The sequence below is a fragment of the Melanostigma gelatinosum genome, assembly GCF_949748355.1.
Source record: "Melanostigma gelatinosum genome assembly, chromosome: 13".
Classification (NCBI taxonomy): Eukaryota; Metazoa; Chordata; class Actinopteri; order Perciformes; family Zoarcidae; genus Melanostigma; species Melanostigma gelatinosum.
The window spans coordinates 1,360,863-1,380,520 of NC_136646.1; the positions used below are offsets into that span (position 1 = coordinate 1,360,863).

General features: G+C 44.8%; 1 protein-coding gene across 1 annotated transcript in view; it reads left to right on the top strand.

The window, feature by feature from the left end:
* Positions 1-12,753, top strand: part of LOC306787314 (EF-hand domain-containing protein 1-like) — a gene marked incomplete at both ends in the record, with an annotated part of 46,441 nt that extends 33,688 nt beyond the window's left edge. The window contains 6 exons of the mRNA XM_079282432.1: positions 9,635-9,856; positions 9,968-10,255; positions 10,383-10,532; positions 10,812-11,001; positions 11,327-11,517; positions 12,718-12,753. Of these exons, the coding sequence (XP_079138558.1) occupies positions 9,635-9,856; positions 9,968-10,255; positions 10,383-10,532; positions 10,812-11,001; positions 11,327-11,517; positions 12,718-12,753 (1,077 nt within the window). The remainder of the gene's footprint in view (positions 1-9,634; positions 9,857-9,967; positions 10,256-10,382; positions 10,533-10,811; positions 11,002-11,326; positions 11,518-12,717) is intronic.
* Between the last annotated feature and the right edge of the window lie 6,905 nt (positions 12,754-19,658).

The window sequence follows — 19,658 nt, forward strand, 5'->3', positions numbered from 1 at the left end:
AGCCTTTCCTGGGAAATGGCAAAGGCGCCGAGGGTGGCAGAAGCTGGGTCGGTGTACAGGGAGTACTCCTCCCTAAGGGCGTGACAAAGGGATGAGTAGCAGTCGCGGATGCTCGGCTGGAGCGTTTCAATGAAAGCGTGGACGCTTCGCGCAGTGGTTTTCCACACTAGCTTTAGCTTTTCGCGCGATGAGGGGCGCGATAGGTCGAGGAGGCAGCGATCGATCTCCCTTAGGTAGTCATCGATGCTCGAGTCGTGATTATCGGGATTGAAGCGCTCTACGTCTTTTGCCAGAGACTCAATCTGTCGAGTACGCAGGCCTCCAAGGTTGATGGGGCCTGGGCCGTCCGAGTCGTCTGAGTCTCCATACTCGCGATGGTGGTAACGACTATCATCCTCCCTCCCTGAGGGGGATGGGGTCAGTTCTTGTTGTGCGCGTGAACTGCGTGGAGGATTGCGTTCGCCTGAGGTGGTTTTGAAGCCACCTGGGCTGTCTAGGACCTGGTGTTGGTCCTCTCTCCTCCTGGTTGGGGATGTCGCCTTCAAGAAATGCAAGGTGGTTCGGGTCTCGGGGAATGAGGGAGCCGAGACCAAGAAATGACTGGGCTGAAAGGCTCGGTAGGGGGTAGCAGTACCTACCGGGGTTGCTGGAACACCTTGAAGCGCTTTCAGTTTGTCATCACTCTCTGATGCTTTAGAGAGTTCTAGGTTGACCTCTCTGAGGTCACTGCGCAGGCTACTATTTTCTGACTGTAGGGCTCTACAGTCACGTGACAACTCCTGAACCTCTGTTCGGAGTGTCCAGATCTCGCGTTGCTGCTCGTCGCTCTGTGCCCGGGTTCGGGCAGCTTGCAGCTGCATTTTCTGATGGTAGATGAGCAGTATTTCGCCGATTACGTCCTGAATCAGGCGCTCTCTGTTACCTGCTGGGTTATTTACATAAGCCACCAGCTGCTCTAATTGCTCGTCGCATAGGACAGCAGTGTATTTTGCAAAGTACTCTCTTTCCTTTGCTGTGAGTCCGAGGACATCAGCCACCGCATCTCGTAATGCGGTGTCTTCTGGAGCTACAGCTCCAGGAATGGGGGATTTCTCGTCACTCATTCTCTCTAATGAGTGCTACTCCCAGTGGTTGTTAATTCCCTAGTGTTAGAACGGAAACTGTTAGTGTTTACGGTTCTCAGTGAAATGTCTAGTTCTGTAACTTAGGATTTCTACTGTTAGATGTTAATTACTGTTAGTGTTACGGTTCATGCAGGCGCACAGTGAAATGTCTAGCTCTGTGACTTACGTTTCTACTGTTGCTGCTCTGAGGTATCACTACTGCTTTGCAGCCAGAGGTGCGAAAATGCTAATGTGGTTTAGCACTTTGGGCCTGTGACAGCTGTGTGTAACTTCTTTGGAGGGATTTAAGAAAACAAGCAAGGTATTACAAATAAACGATCAAATCTACTACACAGCTGGCTGTTAGTTTAAGAAATGAAACGAATAATTAAACCTGGAAACGAAATAAAATTTCGAGAAGGGAATTAAAGATTAAGATTAAAAATCTGGATTTAAAATCAAAAATTTAATTACAATAAGACAAGATTTTGAAGATCAAAGCCTACCTATTTTGGGAAATAAGTTTCAGGAATTTGGATCATTCAAAAGAAGAAAAAAAATAATTTTTCGAAAAAAATATTTTTTTGGAAAATTAATTATTCAAAAATAATTATGGATTAATGTGCATATATACTGTAACAAAACTGGAATAACGTACCCTCACACGGGGCACCATTATGTTGGGATCTAAAGGAGCGTGTTTGGGTTATCAGCATTTAAGAAACTGAATTCTTGACATCAATAGAATTATTGATGTATGTAACAATTATTAATGATTATTAATATAAACGGGGCACCACCCTGCGAACAGGGACCAATAACCAAACGATAAAACTAAGTCTCATAATTAGTAGTCACTCATAATGTCAATAGTCTGCGTATGACTATTCATTCAGTGACAGTGAAGGTTTTTGAGTTCGAGCACAGGCTACTACATACAGTCTTATCAAATACATATGCACAAGTAATCACAGACGACTGCTCCTGAAAGTATAACAGAGTTTATTGAATCAAAATAATAAATGATCAAATCAATTAATATTGCAACCAACAAACGTTATCATACAATTTTATATGCCTAAACTAAAGAATGAATAAAATGGATGAGGGTGTATGTCTGTGTGTGTATGTGTATGTGTGTGTGTGGGTCTGTGGGTGAACAGGAAGGAGTCTTACAGCTACGCTAAAGACTACAAAGATGGCGGCGTCGAGTGACGCTGGCCAAAGGGGAGGGGCCTTAAGAACTACAGCTAAAAACTACAAAGATGGCGGAGTCGAGTGACGCGGACCAAAATGGCAGTTAGGCTGCTGTATGTAATTCACGTGTGCCTGGGCAGCACGTGATGTGAGGCTCGTTTGAACGAGGTTCCCCAGGGGTAGAACTAGGAGCTGTGTGTGTGTGTGTTTCGTGAAAGGAGGAAAGAGAAAAAAGGAGCGAGAACTCGAAGTGAATCACGCTTCGGCGTGCGATGTGGTAGGGAGCCTGGTTGCTGGTTCTATCATGCATAAATATACCGCTGTCGTCTTTGAACTGCCGGTAACTTATGCCGTGATAAACCACGCACCTCAGCTCACTCACCGAGTCGAGTTAATGAAAAGAGAACTTCCACACGGAGGGGAAGACAATGAATGAAAATAATCCCAAAAGAAACAGTCATAGTTGATACACAAATACAGCGGAGCTTCTCTGCTCCGTAATGATTGCGTAATACCTCAATATCACGCGACAGTCTTAAACACACAAAAACACGGGAATATCAACATATAAATGAATGGCCTGAATTAAACTTAAGTTAATTTAAGCTAAGCTATGCCCAAATGCCAAGAATCTTACTTGTAGATGCTTCGTTGCAACGTTGAAGGGTTCGTGAGCAAAGTTGTCCTTTTTCTTCGAGAGGAAGGGGGGGGGGGTGCTTCTCAGCGCGGCGTTGAGCTGGCGCTGTTTCGGTCTGTCGTGGCGCAGCTCGCTCTGGAGCAAACGCAGACGTGATCTGTCCTCGCGGCAGGGAGGGTGATCTAACTTCGGCTGACGGCGTGGTCCGTGCGTCTTACCGGGAATCGTCGGTGAAGGAGGGAGGCGTTGTCGTCTTTCCTTCGCCGGAATGTGTGCACCAAAAGAAAAAGGAGCAAAAAGCGCTGAACTGATCGCTGAAGCAGATTCGTTATCGCGGGCTGTTTCATCCAGCGAAACGGCTTGTCAGGGTTTGAGTAGGGTTGAAGGGCCGTTGCTTCCTCGTGGCCAGCGTTGCGCTGGCGGGGAAAGTTGGTTCTTCTGTGGCCTGGACGGGGGTGTCCGAGCAAAGAGAGCGTGGTGTGCTCCCTGTTCGACGGAGGTCGACGGGAAAAAGCTGGATTCTCTGTGGCCTGGACAGGGGGGGGGGTCCGGGCGAAGAGAGCGGTGTGTGCCTCCTGTTAACCCCGGAGGGAGAGTTGGAAAAAGCATAGAAGTGGGGGCAGCAGATAGTTTTATAGAACAGAGGTCGAACCACAGGGGTCCTGGGGTCTCTTGGCTCTCGGCCAATGAGATTGCCGCGGTTACCATGGTTATTTGGGGGGGGGGGAATTCACACCTGAGTGTGAAATCCCTTTGCTCTCCTCAAACTACAATTCAGGATGAGACCTTTGCTTGAAAAAGTTAAGGCCTGATTGTCTTTGTCCACAGCACATGTTTAAGCCATATGGCCAGAGCCCAACATCCCCCCTTTGTTCTGAAGAGCGAGATGTTGGCTTCGGTCTTTAGAGCAAACCAAGGGCTGGCATGTGCATCCATGTGGTGGGGAAACCTGAAGAGGTGAGACAGTCCAAGTGTTCCTGAGACCAAAAGCAGTGGTTAAAACAGGCAGTGTTCATTGTTCATAGAGTTCAAGGTTCATAGTGGTCAAGTTCATGGTGTTCAAGTTCAGAGTTCATTGGCATCTGGGCAGATGACTAAGGTGGCATCTGGGCAGATGACTTTAACTACTTCTACCTACATCTACTATCATACACAATTCAAATCATAGGTGAGCAAAACATTATTCCCAAATAATTCAATCGCTATTATGATGTTGTGATAATCTAGCATTGCGGCATAGTGTCAAAGAAAGTAACAACCCAAATAAACAAAACAAAACACAAAAGAGAGAGAAGGAAAGAATAGAAAGACAAGAAGCAGGTGAGGGGCAAACAGTGGTTACTGGTTCAACTCCTAGACAGGACTGGAGTCCGTCGGTGGAGCAGTCGTAGGTTGGCTACGTGGTGTTATGAATAGGAGGGAATCCAGTTAGTCTGTCGCTTCTGGATCTATTAGTACATGATATGTGCGTCTATCTCTCTCTCTAATCTGTAGATTTAGAGCGAGTCCTGTGTCTAAGTTTTGGAATCTATCGATATTGGAGTTGCGTTGCCAAGACTATAGGCCAGAGGTACCTGTGAGGGTTGCATAACAGTAGTGGTAGCAGATTTACAGATTTCATTAGCACGGCTAGTGTGACTAGCTAGGCTGGTCTCTCGCTGCTCCAGCTGTTGACAGCTGAGCCTTCTCGGATGAGGTCCTGGGTTAAATCTGACTGCTACGGCAGAGGTTATGTCTTCTCTGGTTACTTCTGGTAGAGTCTATAAAGCATGCAAAGGGTTCTCTATGAGAGTGGAGCATCAGTTTACAGTCGCAATGGTTTGTCAGGTCATGCAACTGTTCTGGTTGAAGTTGGATGTGTTAGCGGTTAGTGCATGTCTACAGGGTGAGTTGGAGCATGCAGTTAAACGTTAGTAGTCAATAGTAAGCGGCCATTCTGCCGGTTGGGTTCGGCACTGGCGAGATTAGAGTGTACTTCCTGTGAAGTACATCTCTCTAAGTTTCTGTTGTCAGAGATCCACCCCCCCTCGCGCTGTTCAAGTGGCGAGGGCGGATATCCCACGTTACCGTCAGCACTCAGGGAAACGTCGCGAACAGTTTCACTCTGGAGTGTGTCATGGCGGGCTGGTGATATCTCCCTCCCCCCACTCTCCTAATTAGAGATGGCGACACGTCCGGCGCACAGGTCAAGTTCAGTTACCTACGGCACTGGCGACTTGACAGGCCCGGGCGATGACTCGGCTGAAAGAAGGCGATGGCTTTGTTGAACAAGCTGGAGGTGGCTCATGATGACAGAGCAGGAGAACAAGGCTTAGTTGACGTAAGATTTTACGAGCTAGGGTGCTCGAAGGGCCTCTAAGGTTGTGGCACCCTAGAGGTGTATGCGAAAAGGTGGGGGAACACATGAGGCTCGTTTCTGACCCGGAGTTGGGTAGAGCAAGAGTGTTATGACCCCCCAGTAAGACTGACGAATATGTATAGATATATACATAACGGGCATTGCCTTTGCGAACAAGGTCGCCCAAGAAGGTTGAAGAACGAGGTGCGAGAATGGGAGTGGTCGTTTCCAGAAGTGTGCTGAGTTATCTTCCCCCCCCCTACCACGTCGACTTGGCAGCAGGGGGAAAGGTCACTTGGCTTAGTCAGGTGGGCTGCGAGTCAGCGTTACCTGATATTGCCCTTGAGGGCGTCTTTCACCCCCCTGGTTCCGTTGGTCTTTCGACCGCCAGGGTCGTTTGTTCCTCGGGGGTGACCAGGGCTCGCTAGGCCAAGTCCTCTCGTCGTCTTCCGACGCTAGGTCGGAGTCGCTCGACTGTTGGATGCCTAAGACTATGGCGGTGTCTTCGTACCGATTTGTCGGCCGTCCGCGTGTCTCCCATGCAAGTTGCGCGTACTTCCTAATCTCTGGCATGGTGAGGTTACTCGTTCTGCAGTGCATAGTAACAGCGTATCTCACGTTGTCGTGGAGATTGTGCAGGAATAGCGACTTGAAGGCATGGTCTTCTTCTAGACCTGGGGCGTTACGTCCTTGGAAGTACGCAGATCTCAAGCGCCTGAAGTAGTCTCTCGGAGACTCTAGCCTTTCCTGGGAAATGGCAAAGGCGCCGAGGGTGGCAGAAGCTGGGTCGGTGTACAGGGAGTACTCCTCCCTAAGGGCGTGACAAAGGGATGAGTAGCAGTCGCGGATGCTCGGCTGGAGCGTTTCAATGAAAGCGTGGACGCTTCGCGCAGTGGTTTTCCACACTAGCTTTAGCTTTTCGCGCGATGAGGGGCGCGATAGGTCGAGGAGGCAGCGATCGATCTCCCTTAGGTAGTCATCGATGCTCGAGTCGTGATTATCGGGATTGAAGCGCTCTACGTCTTTTGCCAGAGACTCAATCTGTCGAGTACGCAGGCCTCCAAGGTTGATGGGGCCTGGGCCGTCCGAGTCGTCTGAGTCTCCATACTCGCGATGGTGGTAACGACTATCATCCTCCCTCCCTGAGGGGGATGGGGTCAGTTCTTGTTGTGCGCGTGAACTGCGTGGAGGATTGCGTTCGCCTGAGGTGGTTTTGAAGCCACCTGGGCTGTCTAGGACCTGGTGTTGGTCCTCTCTCCTCCTGGTTGGGGATGTCGCCTTCAAGAAATGCAAGGTGGTTCGGGTCTCGGGGAATGAGGGAGCCGAGACCAAGAAATGACTGGGCTGAAAGGCTCGGTAGGGGGTAGCAGTACCTACCGGGGTTGCTGGAACACCTTGAAGCGCTTTCAGTTTGTCATCACTCTCTGATGCTTTAGAGAGTTCTAGGTTGACCTCTCTGAGGTCACTGCGCAGGCTACTATTTTCTGACTGTAGGGCTCTACAGTCACGTGACAACTCCTGAACCTCTGTTCGGAGTGTCCAGATCTCGCGTTGCTGCTCGTCGCTCTGTGCCCGGGTTCGGGCAGCTTGCAGCTGCATTTTCTGATGGTAGATGAGCAGTATTTCGCCGATTACGTCCTGAATCAGGCGCTCTCTGTTACCTGCTGGGTTATTTACATAAGCCACCAGCTGCTCTAATTGCTCGTCGCATAGGACAGCAGTGTATTTTGCAAAGTACTCTCTTTCCTTTGCTGTGAGTCCGAGGACATCAGCCACCGCATCTCGTAATGCGGTGTCTTCTGGAGCTACAGCTCCAGGAATGGGGGATTTCTCGTCACTCATTCTCTCTAATGAGTGCTACTCCCAGTGGTTGTTAATTCCCTAGTGTTAGAACGGAAACTGTTAGTGTTTACGGTTCTCAGTGAAATGTCTAGTTCTGTAACTTAGGATTTCTACTGTTAGATGTTAATTACTGTTAGTGTTACGGTTCATGCAGGCGCACAGTGAAATGTCTAGCTCTGTGACTTACGTTTCTACTGTTGCTGCTCTGAGGTATCACTACTGCTTTGCAGCCAGAGGTGCGAAAATGCTAATGTGGTTTAGCACTTTGGGCCTGTGACAGCTGTGTGTAACTTCTTTGGAGGGATTTAAGAAAACAAGCAAGGTATTACAAATAAAAGATCAAATCTACTACACAGCTGGCTGTTAGTTTAAGAAATGAAACGAATAATTAAACCTGGAAACGAAATAAAATTTCGAGAAGGGAATTAAAGATTAAGATTAAAAATCTGGATTTAAAATCAAAAATTGAATTACAATAAGACAAGATTTTGAAGATCAAAGCCTACCTATTTTGGGAAATAAGTTTCAGGAATTTGGATCATTCAAAAGAAGAAAAAAAATAATTTTTCGAAAAAAATATTTTTTTGGAAAATTAATTATTCAAAAATAATTATGGATTAATGTGCATATATACTGTAACAAAACTGGAATAACGTACCCTCACACGGGGCACCATTATGTTGGGATCTAAAGGAGCGTGTTTGGGTTATCAGCATTTAAGAAACTGAATTCTTGACATCAATAGAATTATTGATGTATGTAACAATTATTAATGATTATTAATATAAACGGGGCACCACCCTGCGAACAGGGACCAATAACCAAACGATAAAACTAAGTCTCATAATTAGTAGTCACTCATAATGTCAATAGTCTGCGTATGACTATTCATTCAGTGACAGTAGGGCTGGGCGATAAATCGATTTAATCGATTAATTCGAATGTGTGCTTTAAGGCGATGTGTTTTATTGAAAATCGAGAAAATCGCCCCCACCCCTCCCCCCGTTGGGTTCCCGTAGTAGAGTGTGCGCGCATTGTTTACAAACGAAAACAATGGCGGCTAGCAGTGAAGCTCTCGTTCTTAAGAGAGGCAAGAATGTGTCTTCGGTGGTCTGGAAATGGTTCGGGTTCGTGTCATCTGACACAGAACAAACAGCACCACGATGTAAGGTCTGTCTAAAAGCTATTGCTACAAAATCAAGCAGCACAACAAATTTAATGCAGCACGGAGAAGTTTAATGCAGGGAGAAGTGTTGTTGCCCTGAGGAGGGAGCAGGACCGCGGGAGCACAAGCGCCGCCGCCGCCGCCGCCGCCACCTCACAACAACAACCCAGCATTTTGGAGACATTCACCAACTGTACTCCGCATGAGAAGAAGAGTGCCCGGTGGAAAGCCATCACGGATGCAGTCGCGATGTATATCGCAAAAGATATGGTGCCCATATACACCGTGGAAAAGCCGGGGTTTATTCACCTTCTCAAAGCTTTGGACCCCAGGTACGTGCTACCAAGCCGTAAACATTTTTCTGACGTTGCCTTGCCTCGGCTGTACACGCCAAAGGATCTCTGCGGAGCTGGAGGGGATGTCATTCTACTCCGCAACAACTGACCTGTGGTCCAGCAGGTTGACGCAGACACCGATCCACTTGACTGGTGGAAGCGTCACCAACGTAACTTTCCAAGGCTAAGTACTTTAGCAAAGAAATACCTCTCTGTGCCAGCTACAAGTGCCCCCTCTGAGAGTCTTTTCAGTGTGTGGGGGGGCATTGTTACATGCCACCGTGCATGCCTGAAGCCAGAGGTAGTAGACAGGCTTGTCTTCCTGGCAAAAAATATTTAGAAAAAACATGCACTACTGTTTAATACTGTTGGTTATGTTGTGAATGCACTTGATTTTGTTTACATGCACTTATTTACTGTGCAAAATATGTTATGTTGATGTTAGAACAGATGTTGCACTTTTGAAAATGTGAATGTTAAAGGGTCACATACATTTTATTTCATGCTGTGTTTGTATCAGTGTATTCAGTTAGAAAAGCTTACTGTAAAAAGTTACATTTGCACAGTTGTTTACAATGGAAGGCTACTATTTAATGCCATTTAATGTTATGTTTAATTAAATTGTATATTTAAATGATTCAGGGAAACAAAAGAGTGACCAAATACTTTTTGTATACTACAGGCACCTTTCTACAATGTTCAGGTTTTGTTTGCACTTTATTTTTATCAACCTACGAGGGAAAATCATCACAAAATGAAATAAAAAATTGTTTTCAACAGCTTCTGTCATCTGCAAATTTTTTTGGGAAAATAATCGATTTAAATCGTGAATCGGATTTTTTGTAAAAGAATCGGAGTTTTTTTTTTAGGCCATATCGCCCAGCCCTAGTATATATATATGTATACGTATTTATTCATGGCCTTTCACAGTATTTACATAGCACCTGCTTTTTAATAAAAAGAGACAAAGAAAACTCACTTTTTACAACATGGGACCTTTAATGTCTTTCTGTGCAGAAGTCAACCTTCCATCGTCCCCAGACACTGAAGTACAACAAAGGCTATGCTCTGGCCCCTCGCCCCACTGTGGGTATTGGACAGGACCCTCTTTTATCTGAACAGTTGCTTCAGCAGGAGATCAGTAATTTGTCTATTGAGACGCCAGACATTACTTATGGCTCCTCTGACCAGAGCACAGTCAAAGTCTTCATCCCAGCTCACGTGGCCCTTGACAAAAAGGTACAATAATATTATCTATTCATTCATTTTATTTGGATTGTTGTTGCTGTCCAATAAACCATCCAATTAATTGCTTGTTTGTTTGTTTTGTACCACCCTCTTGTCTTGTAGGTGCTGCGCTACAATGCATACTTTCAGGAAAATATCCATTATTCCCCTGAAGAGGAGTGCTGGGTGCGTCCCGTGGTCATTAACTACTACCTCGAGGATGACTGCATGTCCATCTTTGAGCCCATAGTGGAGAATTCTGGATTATCTCAGGGAAAACGGCTCAAACGCCAGCGGCTGCCCAAGAATGAACGTGGAGAGCATTACCAATGGAAAGACCTCAATATTGGCATGGACTTGGAGGTGTACGGGGTCAAGTACCACATCACACAGTGTGACACTTTTACAAAGGTACAACATTCACTTATAGGAAAGCTCTTGAAGTGTGTCATGCATATTCGTTATCTTCTATGCATGTCTTACAAAACAATATGTTCATGTATGTATATATATGCTGTGTCTCATTCATCACATGTAGGACTTCATGGAAAGTGAGGGCATTGTTTTAAACGAGCCTGAGCCAATCCCTGTGGATCCCTACAGCAAACGTGGCAAAAACCCTCAGCCTGCCTTCACAAAAGCCTCTGGATTTGACAACTTGCACAAGTTTCTGACCATGGATTGTATGGTAAAGGAAATTTGTGAAGTTTGCGTTTCTTCTAGTTAGGATCGGGCCAATATATACAGTAATAGTGAAGCCAATTTTAAGTTAATTTAACCTTACAGTATAAATCATCTACAAAAGCAAAGTAAAACTCAGGATAAGTTTTGTACTAAACCACTGACATTTTTCAAATATAAGTGATGTTTTGAAGTGATCTTGCATCGTTAACCGGGTGTTTGTACCGTGACATTTTGCATTTGACTTTCTAATTCTAATCCAGGCTTTTAACCTCTTCTTGGTCAGGTGCTGCGTTTCTTTGCTCTGTGGGAGGATACGGATAATCTGTTCGGGGAGACCAGGCCTGTTACCATCCAGTATTACCTTGTGGATGACACGGTGGAGATCAATGAGGTCTACGTACGCAACTGTGGACGATTACCCTTCCCTGTCCTGATGCGCAGACTGAAGTTGCCCAAGACAAGGAAACCGCCTGGTAAAATGCAACGTTGTGATTCTGTCACGTTCAGCTTTGTATATAATTGGATCTGACGCGGTGCTTTGGTTCAGGAGCCTCTTTGTATCCAGTCACGTCATCAGAGCGAATGACCCTAGAAAGTGTCTCTCATCTTAAAACCAGCATCACATGAACACAATTTACATCAAACTGCTCTTAATTGACTTTTGGTTATATATATTGTTGTCAAATATTGTTTGCAGTGCAGAAAAAAAAACCACAATTGTATTTTTTTTAAAAGAGACAACGTAAAAAGATTTCTAAGCGAATTAACAGCAATGACGATACTCGTATTTCCATCCAGAGCTCTTTCCCAGCTGTGTGCTGGAGGTTTCAGCAGCGGAGGTAGACGAGTACTACTCCCCCAAAGACTTCCAGGTGGGAGAAAGGATAGAGCTGCTGAGCCGTCGCTTCCTGCTGTATGACTGCGACGGCTTCACTAAAGAGTATTACCAAAAGAATCACCCTGACCTGGAGATGAAACCCTTAGAGCAGGCATGTCAAACTCAGTTTGGCTCGGGGGCCGAATCCAGACTTTCTGTTCTCAGGTGGGCCGGATCAGTAAAAGAATGTCAACTCCAAATATTTAGCTTTGTTTTTCAGTACTATGCTTTATCATTCAGCCTACATTTGTAGCCCACCCTACATATTATAATCACGGATGACAAGGGATCTTTTCTAAGCACAACACATGTATTCACAAACAATGGAGAAAAAAATGATTTTCATGTTTGGCTGTGAATGTGTTAACAACTGGTTTATTTGACAGTTGAGTGAATGCAGTTTTACACCTGAACCAACTCACCACACTAAACAAACTCAAGTGGGAGCTATGAAAAAAATATTTTTGCCTTATGTCATACTGCTTTGAAATAAATAAAATACAAAATAAAAGTTATAGCAGTGCATGGGCAATAAGATTACATCAGATCAAACTAGTAGGCTCTGAAGATGAGAATATACTGCACATTAGATTATGCAACAGGGATATAATTACATCCAGTGTAATGGTAGGGAAAACACAGAAACAAGTCTTTTGAGAGCTTTTTGCTCTGCTGCCTGCACTTCCCAACAACAACAGCAGCAGCAGCAGCAGAGAGTTAGTTCAGGACCTTGGAGTCTGCACCAGCCACCTGAGAGCTGTTTATCATGACACTTCAAAGCAGACTTTTAAGTGGCACAAGATATTGATAAAACGTATCCAATCCCACAGACCCAAATTTATCCTTCATAGCAGAATCGCACTGCAAGTCAATAAGCTCGAGTTGAATGTCAGCTGGCATATCAGAAGGCTTCACTGTAAATGGCGAGCGAAAAAAGCCAAGTTTGTTCTCAAGTTCACTGAATGCCTGAAACCTCTGCTCAAACTCTCGCAGCAAATCTGTTATGTTGTCTTTATATTTATCCAAATCATTATCGTGACGGTCCGGTGCCTTCGGACGCACAGCTGTGAGACAAGAGAAATGCGCGGTGTCGCCGTTGGATAGCTGCGTCTCCCACAGTGACAGTTTCATCTTGAACGCACTTATGCTGTCGTAATATTGAGTGACAACCCTGTTACGGCCCTGCAATGTAGTGTTAAGTGTGTTGTGTAATATCAACCATAAACGCAAGATCCTGCACCCATTCCTTGCATTTAAGTTCCTTTACTGGGCGTCCCTTCTTCTCCATAAATTGTCCTATTTCCCCTCGCAGCTCAAAGAAGCGCTTGAGTACTGCACCTCTGCTTAACCACCGCACCTCAGTGTGGTATGGGAGGCCAGCATGAATGTCATTATCACTGAGAAATGTGTCAAACTGATGGTGATTTAGACCACGCGCTCTGATGAAATTGACAGTTTTCACAACCACACTCATAACATGGTCCATTTTCAGTGTTTTGCAACATAACGCCTCCTGATGCAAAATGCAGTGAAATGCCCAAAACTCTTGTCCTCCATTTGACTGTACTTTGTCACGGAATTTTGTGGCAACACCTGCCTTTCTCCCGACCATTGATGGCGCACCGTCGGTAGCCAGGCTCACGGCACGGGACCAGTCCGCTCCCACCTTGTCCAGCGCTCCAACGAGAGCGCTGAAAATGTCATCTGCTGTTGTGGTGTCATTCATGGGCACCAATTCAAGCAGCTCCTCGGTGATGGTCAAAGTTTCATCAACACCTCTAATGAATATGGCCAGTTGAGCAATATCTGTGACATCGGTGCTCTCATCTATTGCAATTGAAAATGCGATAAATGACTTGATTTTCTCTTTCAGTTGGCTGCTCAAGTCACTTGAGAGAGCTGTCACCCGATCTGCGACAGTGTTCCTCGTTAGACTGATATTGGCAAAGGCAGGTCGCTTTTCAGGGCACACGACTTCTGCAGCCTTCAGCATGCATGTTTTTACAAACTCCCCATCAGAAAACGGCTTGGATGCCTGCACCAGCTCGTTGGCAATAATGTAGCTGGCTCTTACAGCCCCATCAGAGATATCGCGGCTGCGCGTAAAAGTAGACTGCTGTTTCTTCAGACCAGCGACCAATTTGTTTATCTCGTCTTTCCTTATTTGTCCTTTCAAGTGGTCATACTTTTCTTTATGAAGAGTCTCATAGTGGCGCTTAATATTAAACTCTTTGAACACTGCAATAGGCTGATTACATACCAGGCACACCGGTGTTGCATTCACTTCTGTGAATAAGTAATTCTCAGTCCATTTTTCCTGGAAAACTCTGCACTCCGTGTCCACTTTTCTTTTTTTTGACAGTGCCATTTTGGGAAGGGTGTGTTGACAAGTGTGTTAGTGGTGAATGGTGAAGCAAGATTGCCGGTTAGTTTTTACCTGGACACATCAGGGGGCGGTGCCGCATGCTGGACGTGAGCTCCTTTACATTTGCTGCCCTCTAGTGGCCGGGGGGAGCATTTGATTTGTATTTATTATTTTAAAAAATCACAACTTTTGATAGAAATGAGCTAGAGACTCGCTTTTTTTTTGACATTCTCAGAAATTTATGCCGGGCCGGATTAAATCATCCAACGGGCCGGGTCCGGCCCGCGGGCCGTATGTTTGACATGCCTGCCTTAGAGGTACCAAAAAAAACTGACCTGCTTCAGGAGAAGAAGACGGTAAGAACCGGAAATGTATTTTTCATCTGAAACTCTATCATCTCTATTGCCTGAGGATAGGTGACTTTTTGTCGCGATAGATGATGATGTTTTGTCCTTCATTACCCTCATCTGTCCATGTTTACATGTTTATTCATTGTACATTTATTGTACATATTGACCAGCTAAATATTGAACTTATTTTTGAATATGTGTGTGTTTTACTGTTGTGTACTGATGTGTCTGTAGCTGCTGTGACGTTTTATTATCTATTCTGTCCACCTCTATATCTCACACTGTCTACAGCCCAGCGCTGTGTTGAACAGTAGGCTGGCTCCCATAAGAATTGGCCTTCGAGTGTAGTATTCTTGAACGGGTGTTGAAAATATTTGATATGCTACAATTTGTATTTCTATTATGAATCCATCTACAGGAGGCTCCTCCCTATAATGCTTTTGGTTCACAAGAAGAATGTGCTAAAGACTTCAGGCGCCAGAAGCCGGGTATGCGGAAAGCAAATAACCAGCCGACCAAAGAGGTAAAACATCAGACCAGCCATTTAAAATAACACACCCCTCTAGAATCTTCACTTTAAAAACAAAATGTGACGCACACAACAATTGATGTCCATTCTCTATCAGTTGATTATGTAGCAGAGCCATCTTCATGATGTCATGGAAGGTTGGATTGCCTCAAGAGTTCACTCCACAAGACCAAGTGAAAGCCTTTGCAGAATGTTTAACATAATAAACAAAACGATTGCCTGATATCAGACAGAATTGTCATTTTGTCACACTCTTGCTCTTTCCATTCTCAGTCTGACATTGCCTCCACACTCACACGCTTACATTCGACAGGCGATGTGTTGCCATGTCCTCAGACTTTGTTCTGGTGTTTTAAGAGTGAAGCGAAGTAAATAGTTCCTAAAATATTCAATTCATGCCATTAAAAAAAAAAAAATGCCCATCAATCGCTAGTATTTGCTTATTCCGACTCAGAACTTCAAGAGAAGCCTACCAGAGGGGAGAGTTGGTAGAACCAGTGGGGAGAACTGGTTCGACCTTGAGGCCAAAGTGAATTATAACGTTACCATGATGTGTTCACGTGTGATCTCGTAAAATGTAGTTTCCATTGACAATCCAGTTGTTTGAAGGAGATTTTTTACATTAATATTAAATAGATATTAAAAGGGGAATCATGACCTGTTTACAAAACCTCTGAACAGCTTATAATACATCATTCAAACTACTAATGACAAGGTTTGTTTTAATCAATAAAAAACACAATCTTTTATTTCATTGTATATATATATACATACGTATATATATATATATATGTGTATGTATGTATGTATGTATGTATGTATGTATGTATGTATGTATGTATATATATATATATATATGTATATATTAGGGCTGGGCGATAAATCGATTTAATCGATTAATTCGAATGTGTGCTTTAAGGCGATGTGTTTTATTGAAAATCGAGAAAATCGCCCCCACCCCTCCCCCCGTTGGGTTCCCGTAGTAGAGTGCTTCACAGCTAGCAGTGAAGCTCTCGTTCTTAAGAGAGGCAAGAATGTGTCTTCGGTGGTCTGGAAATGGTTCGGGTTCGTGTCATCTGACACAGAACAAACAGCACCACGATGTAAGGTCTGTCTAAAAGCTATTGCTACAAAATCAAGCAGCACAACAAATTTAATGCAGCACGGAGAAGTTTAATGCAGGGAGAAGTGTTGTTGCCCTGAGGAGGGAGCAGGACCGCGGGAGCACAAGCGCCGCCGCCACCGCCGCCGCCACCTCACAACAACAACCCAGCATTTTGGAGACATTCACCAACTGTACTCCGCATGAGAAGAACAGTGCCCGGTGGAAAGCCATCACGGATGCAGTCACGATGTATATCGCAAAAGATATGGTGCCCATATACACCGTGGAAAAGCCGGGGTTTATTCACCTTCTCAAAGCTTTGGACCCCAGGTACGTGCTACCAAGCCGTAAACATTTTTCTGACGTTGCCTTGCCTCGGCTGTACAATAGTACACGCCAAAGGATCTCTGCGGAGCTGGAGGGGATGTCATTCTACTCCGCAACAACTGACCTGTGGTCCAGCAGGTTGACCCAGACACCGATCCACTTGACTGGTGGAAGCGTCACCAACGTAACTTTCCAAGGCTAAGTACTTTAGCAAAGAAATACCTCTCTGTGCCAGCTACAAGTGCCCCCTCTGAGAGTCTTTTCAGTGTGTGGGGGGGCATTGTTACATGCCACCGTGCATGCCTGAAGCCAGAGGTAGTAGACAGGCTTGTCTTCCTGGCAAAAAATATTTAGAAAAAACATGCACTACTGTTTAATACTGTTGGTTATGTTGTGAATGTACTTGATTTTGTTTACATGCACTTATTTACTGTGCAAAATATGTTATGTTAGAACAGATGTTGCACTTTTGAAAATGTGAATGTTAAAGGGTCACATACATTTTATTTCATGCTGTGTTTGTATCAGTGTATTCAGTTAGAAAAGCTTACTGTAAAAAGTTACATTTGCACAGTTGTTTACAATAGAAGGCTACTATTTAATGCCATTTAATGTTATGTTTAATTAAATTGTATATTTAAATGATTCAGGGAAACAAAAGAGTGACCAAATACTTTTTGTATACTACAGGCACCTTTCTACAATGTTCAGGTTTTGTTTGCACTTTATTTTTATCAACCTACGAGGGAAAATCATCACAAAATAAAATAAAAAAATTGTTTTCAACAGCTTCTGTCATCTGCAAATTTTTTTGGGGGAAAAAAATCGATTTAAATCGTGAATCGGATTTTTTGTAAAAAAATCAGAGATTTTTTTTTTAGGCCATATCGCCCAGCCCTAAGTGACAGTGAAGGTTTTTGAGTTCGAGCACAGGCTACTACATACAGTCTTATCAAATACATATGCACAAGTAATCACAGACGACTGCTCCTGAAAGTATAACAGAGTTTATTGAATCAAAATAATAAATGATCAAATCAATTAATATTGCAACCAACAAACGTTATCATACAATTTTATATGCCTAAACTAAAGAATGAATAAAATGGATGAGGGTGTATGTCTGTGTGTGTATGTGTATGTGTGTGTGTGGGTCTGTGGGTGAACAGGAAGGAGTCTTACAGCTACGCTAAAGACTACAAAGATGGCGGCGTCGAGTGACGCTGGCCAAAGGGGAGGGGCCTTAAGAACTACAGCTAAAAACTACAAAGATGGCGGAGTCGAGTGACGCGGACCAAAATGGCAGTTAGGCTGCTGTATGTAATTCACGTGTGCCTGGGCAGCACGTGATGTGAGGCTCGTTTGAACGAGGTTCCCCAGGGGTAGAACTAGGAGCTGTGTGTGTGTGTTTCGTGAAAGGAGGAAAGAGAAAAAAGGAGCGAGAACTCGAAGTGAATCACGCTTCGGCGTGCGATGTGGTAGGGAGCCTGGTTGCTGGTTCTATCATGCATAAATATACCGCTGTCGTCTTTGAACTGCCGGTAACTTATGCCGTGATAAACCACGCACCTCAGCTCACTCACCGAGTCGAGTTAATGAAAAGAGAACTTCCACACGGAGGGGAAGACAATGAATGAAAATAATCCCAAAAGAAACAGTCATAGTTGATACACAAATACAGCGGAGCTTCTCTGCTCCGTAATGATTGCGTAATACCTCAATATCACGCGACAGTCTTAAACACACAAAAACACGGGAATATCAACATATAAATGAATGGCCTGAATTAAACTTAAGTTAATTTAAGCTAAGCTATGCCCAAATGCCAAGAATCTTACTTGTAGATGCTTCGTTGCAACGTTGAAGGGTTCGTGAGCAAAGTTGTCCTTTTTCTTCGAGAGGAAGGGGGGGGGGTGCTTCTCAGCGCGGCGTTGAGCTGGCGCTGTTTCGGTCTGTCGTGGCGCAGCTCGCTCTGGAGCAAACGCAGACGTGATCTGTCCTCGCGGCAGGGAGGGTGATCTAACTTCGGCTGACGGCGTGGTCCGTGCGTCTTACCGGGAATCGTCGGTGAAGGAGGGAGGCGTTGTCGTCTTTCCTTCGCCGGAATGTGTGCACCAAAAGAAAAAGGAGCAAAAAGCGCTGAACTGATCGCTGAAGCAGATTCGTTATCGCGGGCTGTTTCATCCAGCGAAACGGCTTGTCAGGGTTTGAGTAGGGTTGAAGGGCCGTTGCTTCCTCGTGGCCAGCGTTGCGCTGGCGGGGAAAGTTGGTTCTTCTGTGGCCTGGACGGGGGTGTCCGAGCAAAGAGAGCGTGGTGTGCTCCCTGTTCGATGGAGGTCGACGGGAAAAAGCTGGATTCTCTGTGGCCTGGACAGGGGGGGGGGGTCCGGGCGAAGAGAGCGGTGTGTGCCTCCTGTTAACCCCGGAGGGAGAGTTGGAAAAAGCATAGAAGTGGGGGCAGCAGATAGTTTTATAGAACAGAGGTCGAACCACAGGGGTCCTGGGGTCTCTTGGCTCTCGGCCAATGAGATTGCCGCGGTTACCATGGTTATTTGGGGGGGGGGGGGGAATTCACACCTGAGTGTGAAATCCCTTTGCTCTCCTCAAACTACAAGTCAGGATGAGACCTTTGCTTGAAAAAGTTAAGGCCTGATTGTCTTTGTCCACAGCACATGTTTAAGCCATATGGCCAGAGCCCAACACACTTCATAATAATTATTTTTCAAATCACACCAGGGGCATACAGTATATATCACGAGCCTATCACTCTTTTTATTCCATACTTGCCGTAAAATAAAGTCCATCAAAAGGTGATGTTGTGGAGACTCATCAGCCCTAAAGCACAGAGTCACCGCTGTGTACATAAGAAACAAATCAAGCCAGGCTGTCACGTTTATTTGAACAATATTTTACTTTACATGGTCTGTTCTGTACTTGTAATTTATTTACAAACACATGAAATGCTTAAAATTACAAATGCTTGTAGGTTTGCATTACTATGCCGCCTTAAAAAAATCATTATCAAGCTTTTGTGACACTACGTCCTTCAGTCATGCTGTAGAAATAGGAGCATGTGTATTGCTGAATGAGTGTTTTGCCATGGATGCATTACGTATGATGATAAAGAAGCTTCTGTCAAGTGACAGGAAGACACAGTTATCTACTGCCCAGCCTGCCTCTGCATGTTTGTCTTAGGTGTGTTTGCTCATTGATTGATGGGTTTGAGTCCCCCCAGGCCACTGACACTCAGGTCTCTGAGACTCGGCCTCTGCAGGCCCAGTCTCCTCTCTAGACTTTCACCTATGTGGTAGTGGGCCTGAACTCCTCTCACTGCCTCTGGCTTCCGTGTGGTAAAGAATATGTGAATGTTAATGGAGCAAAACATGCAGTTTCTACATAAATAAAAGGCTTCCTCTGTAATGCAATCCTAAATTCATCAATGGGATCTTGTGAAGTAATGCTTGTTGAAACTACTGAATAACTGGCAAACTGTGGAACTACAACAAAACATTGATTTATTAGATGAATATGAAGTTCATACTGTATACAAAGCTAACATGCTATTGCAGCCCTTATG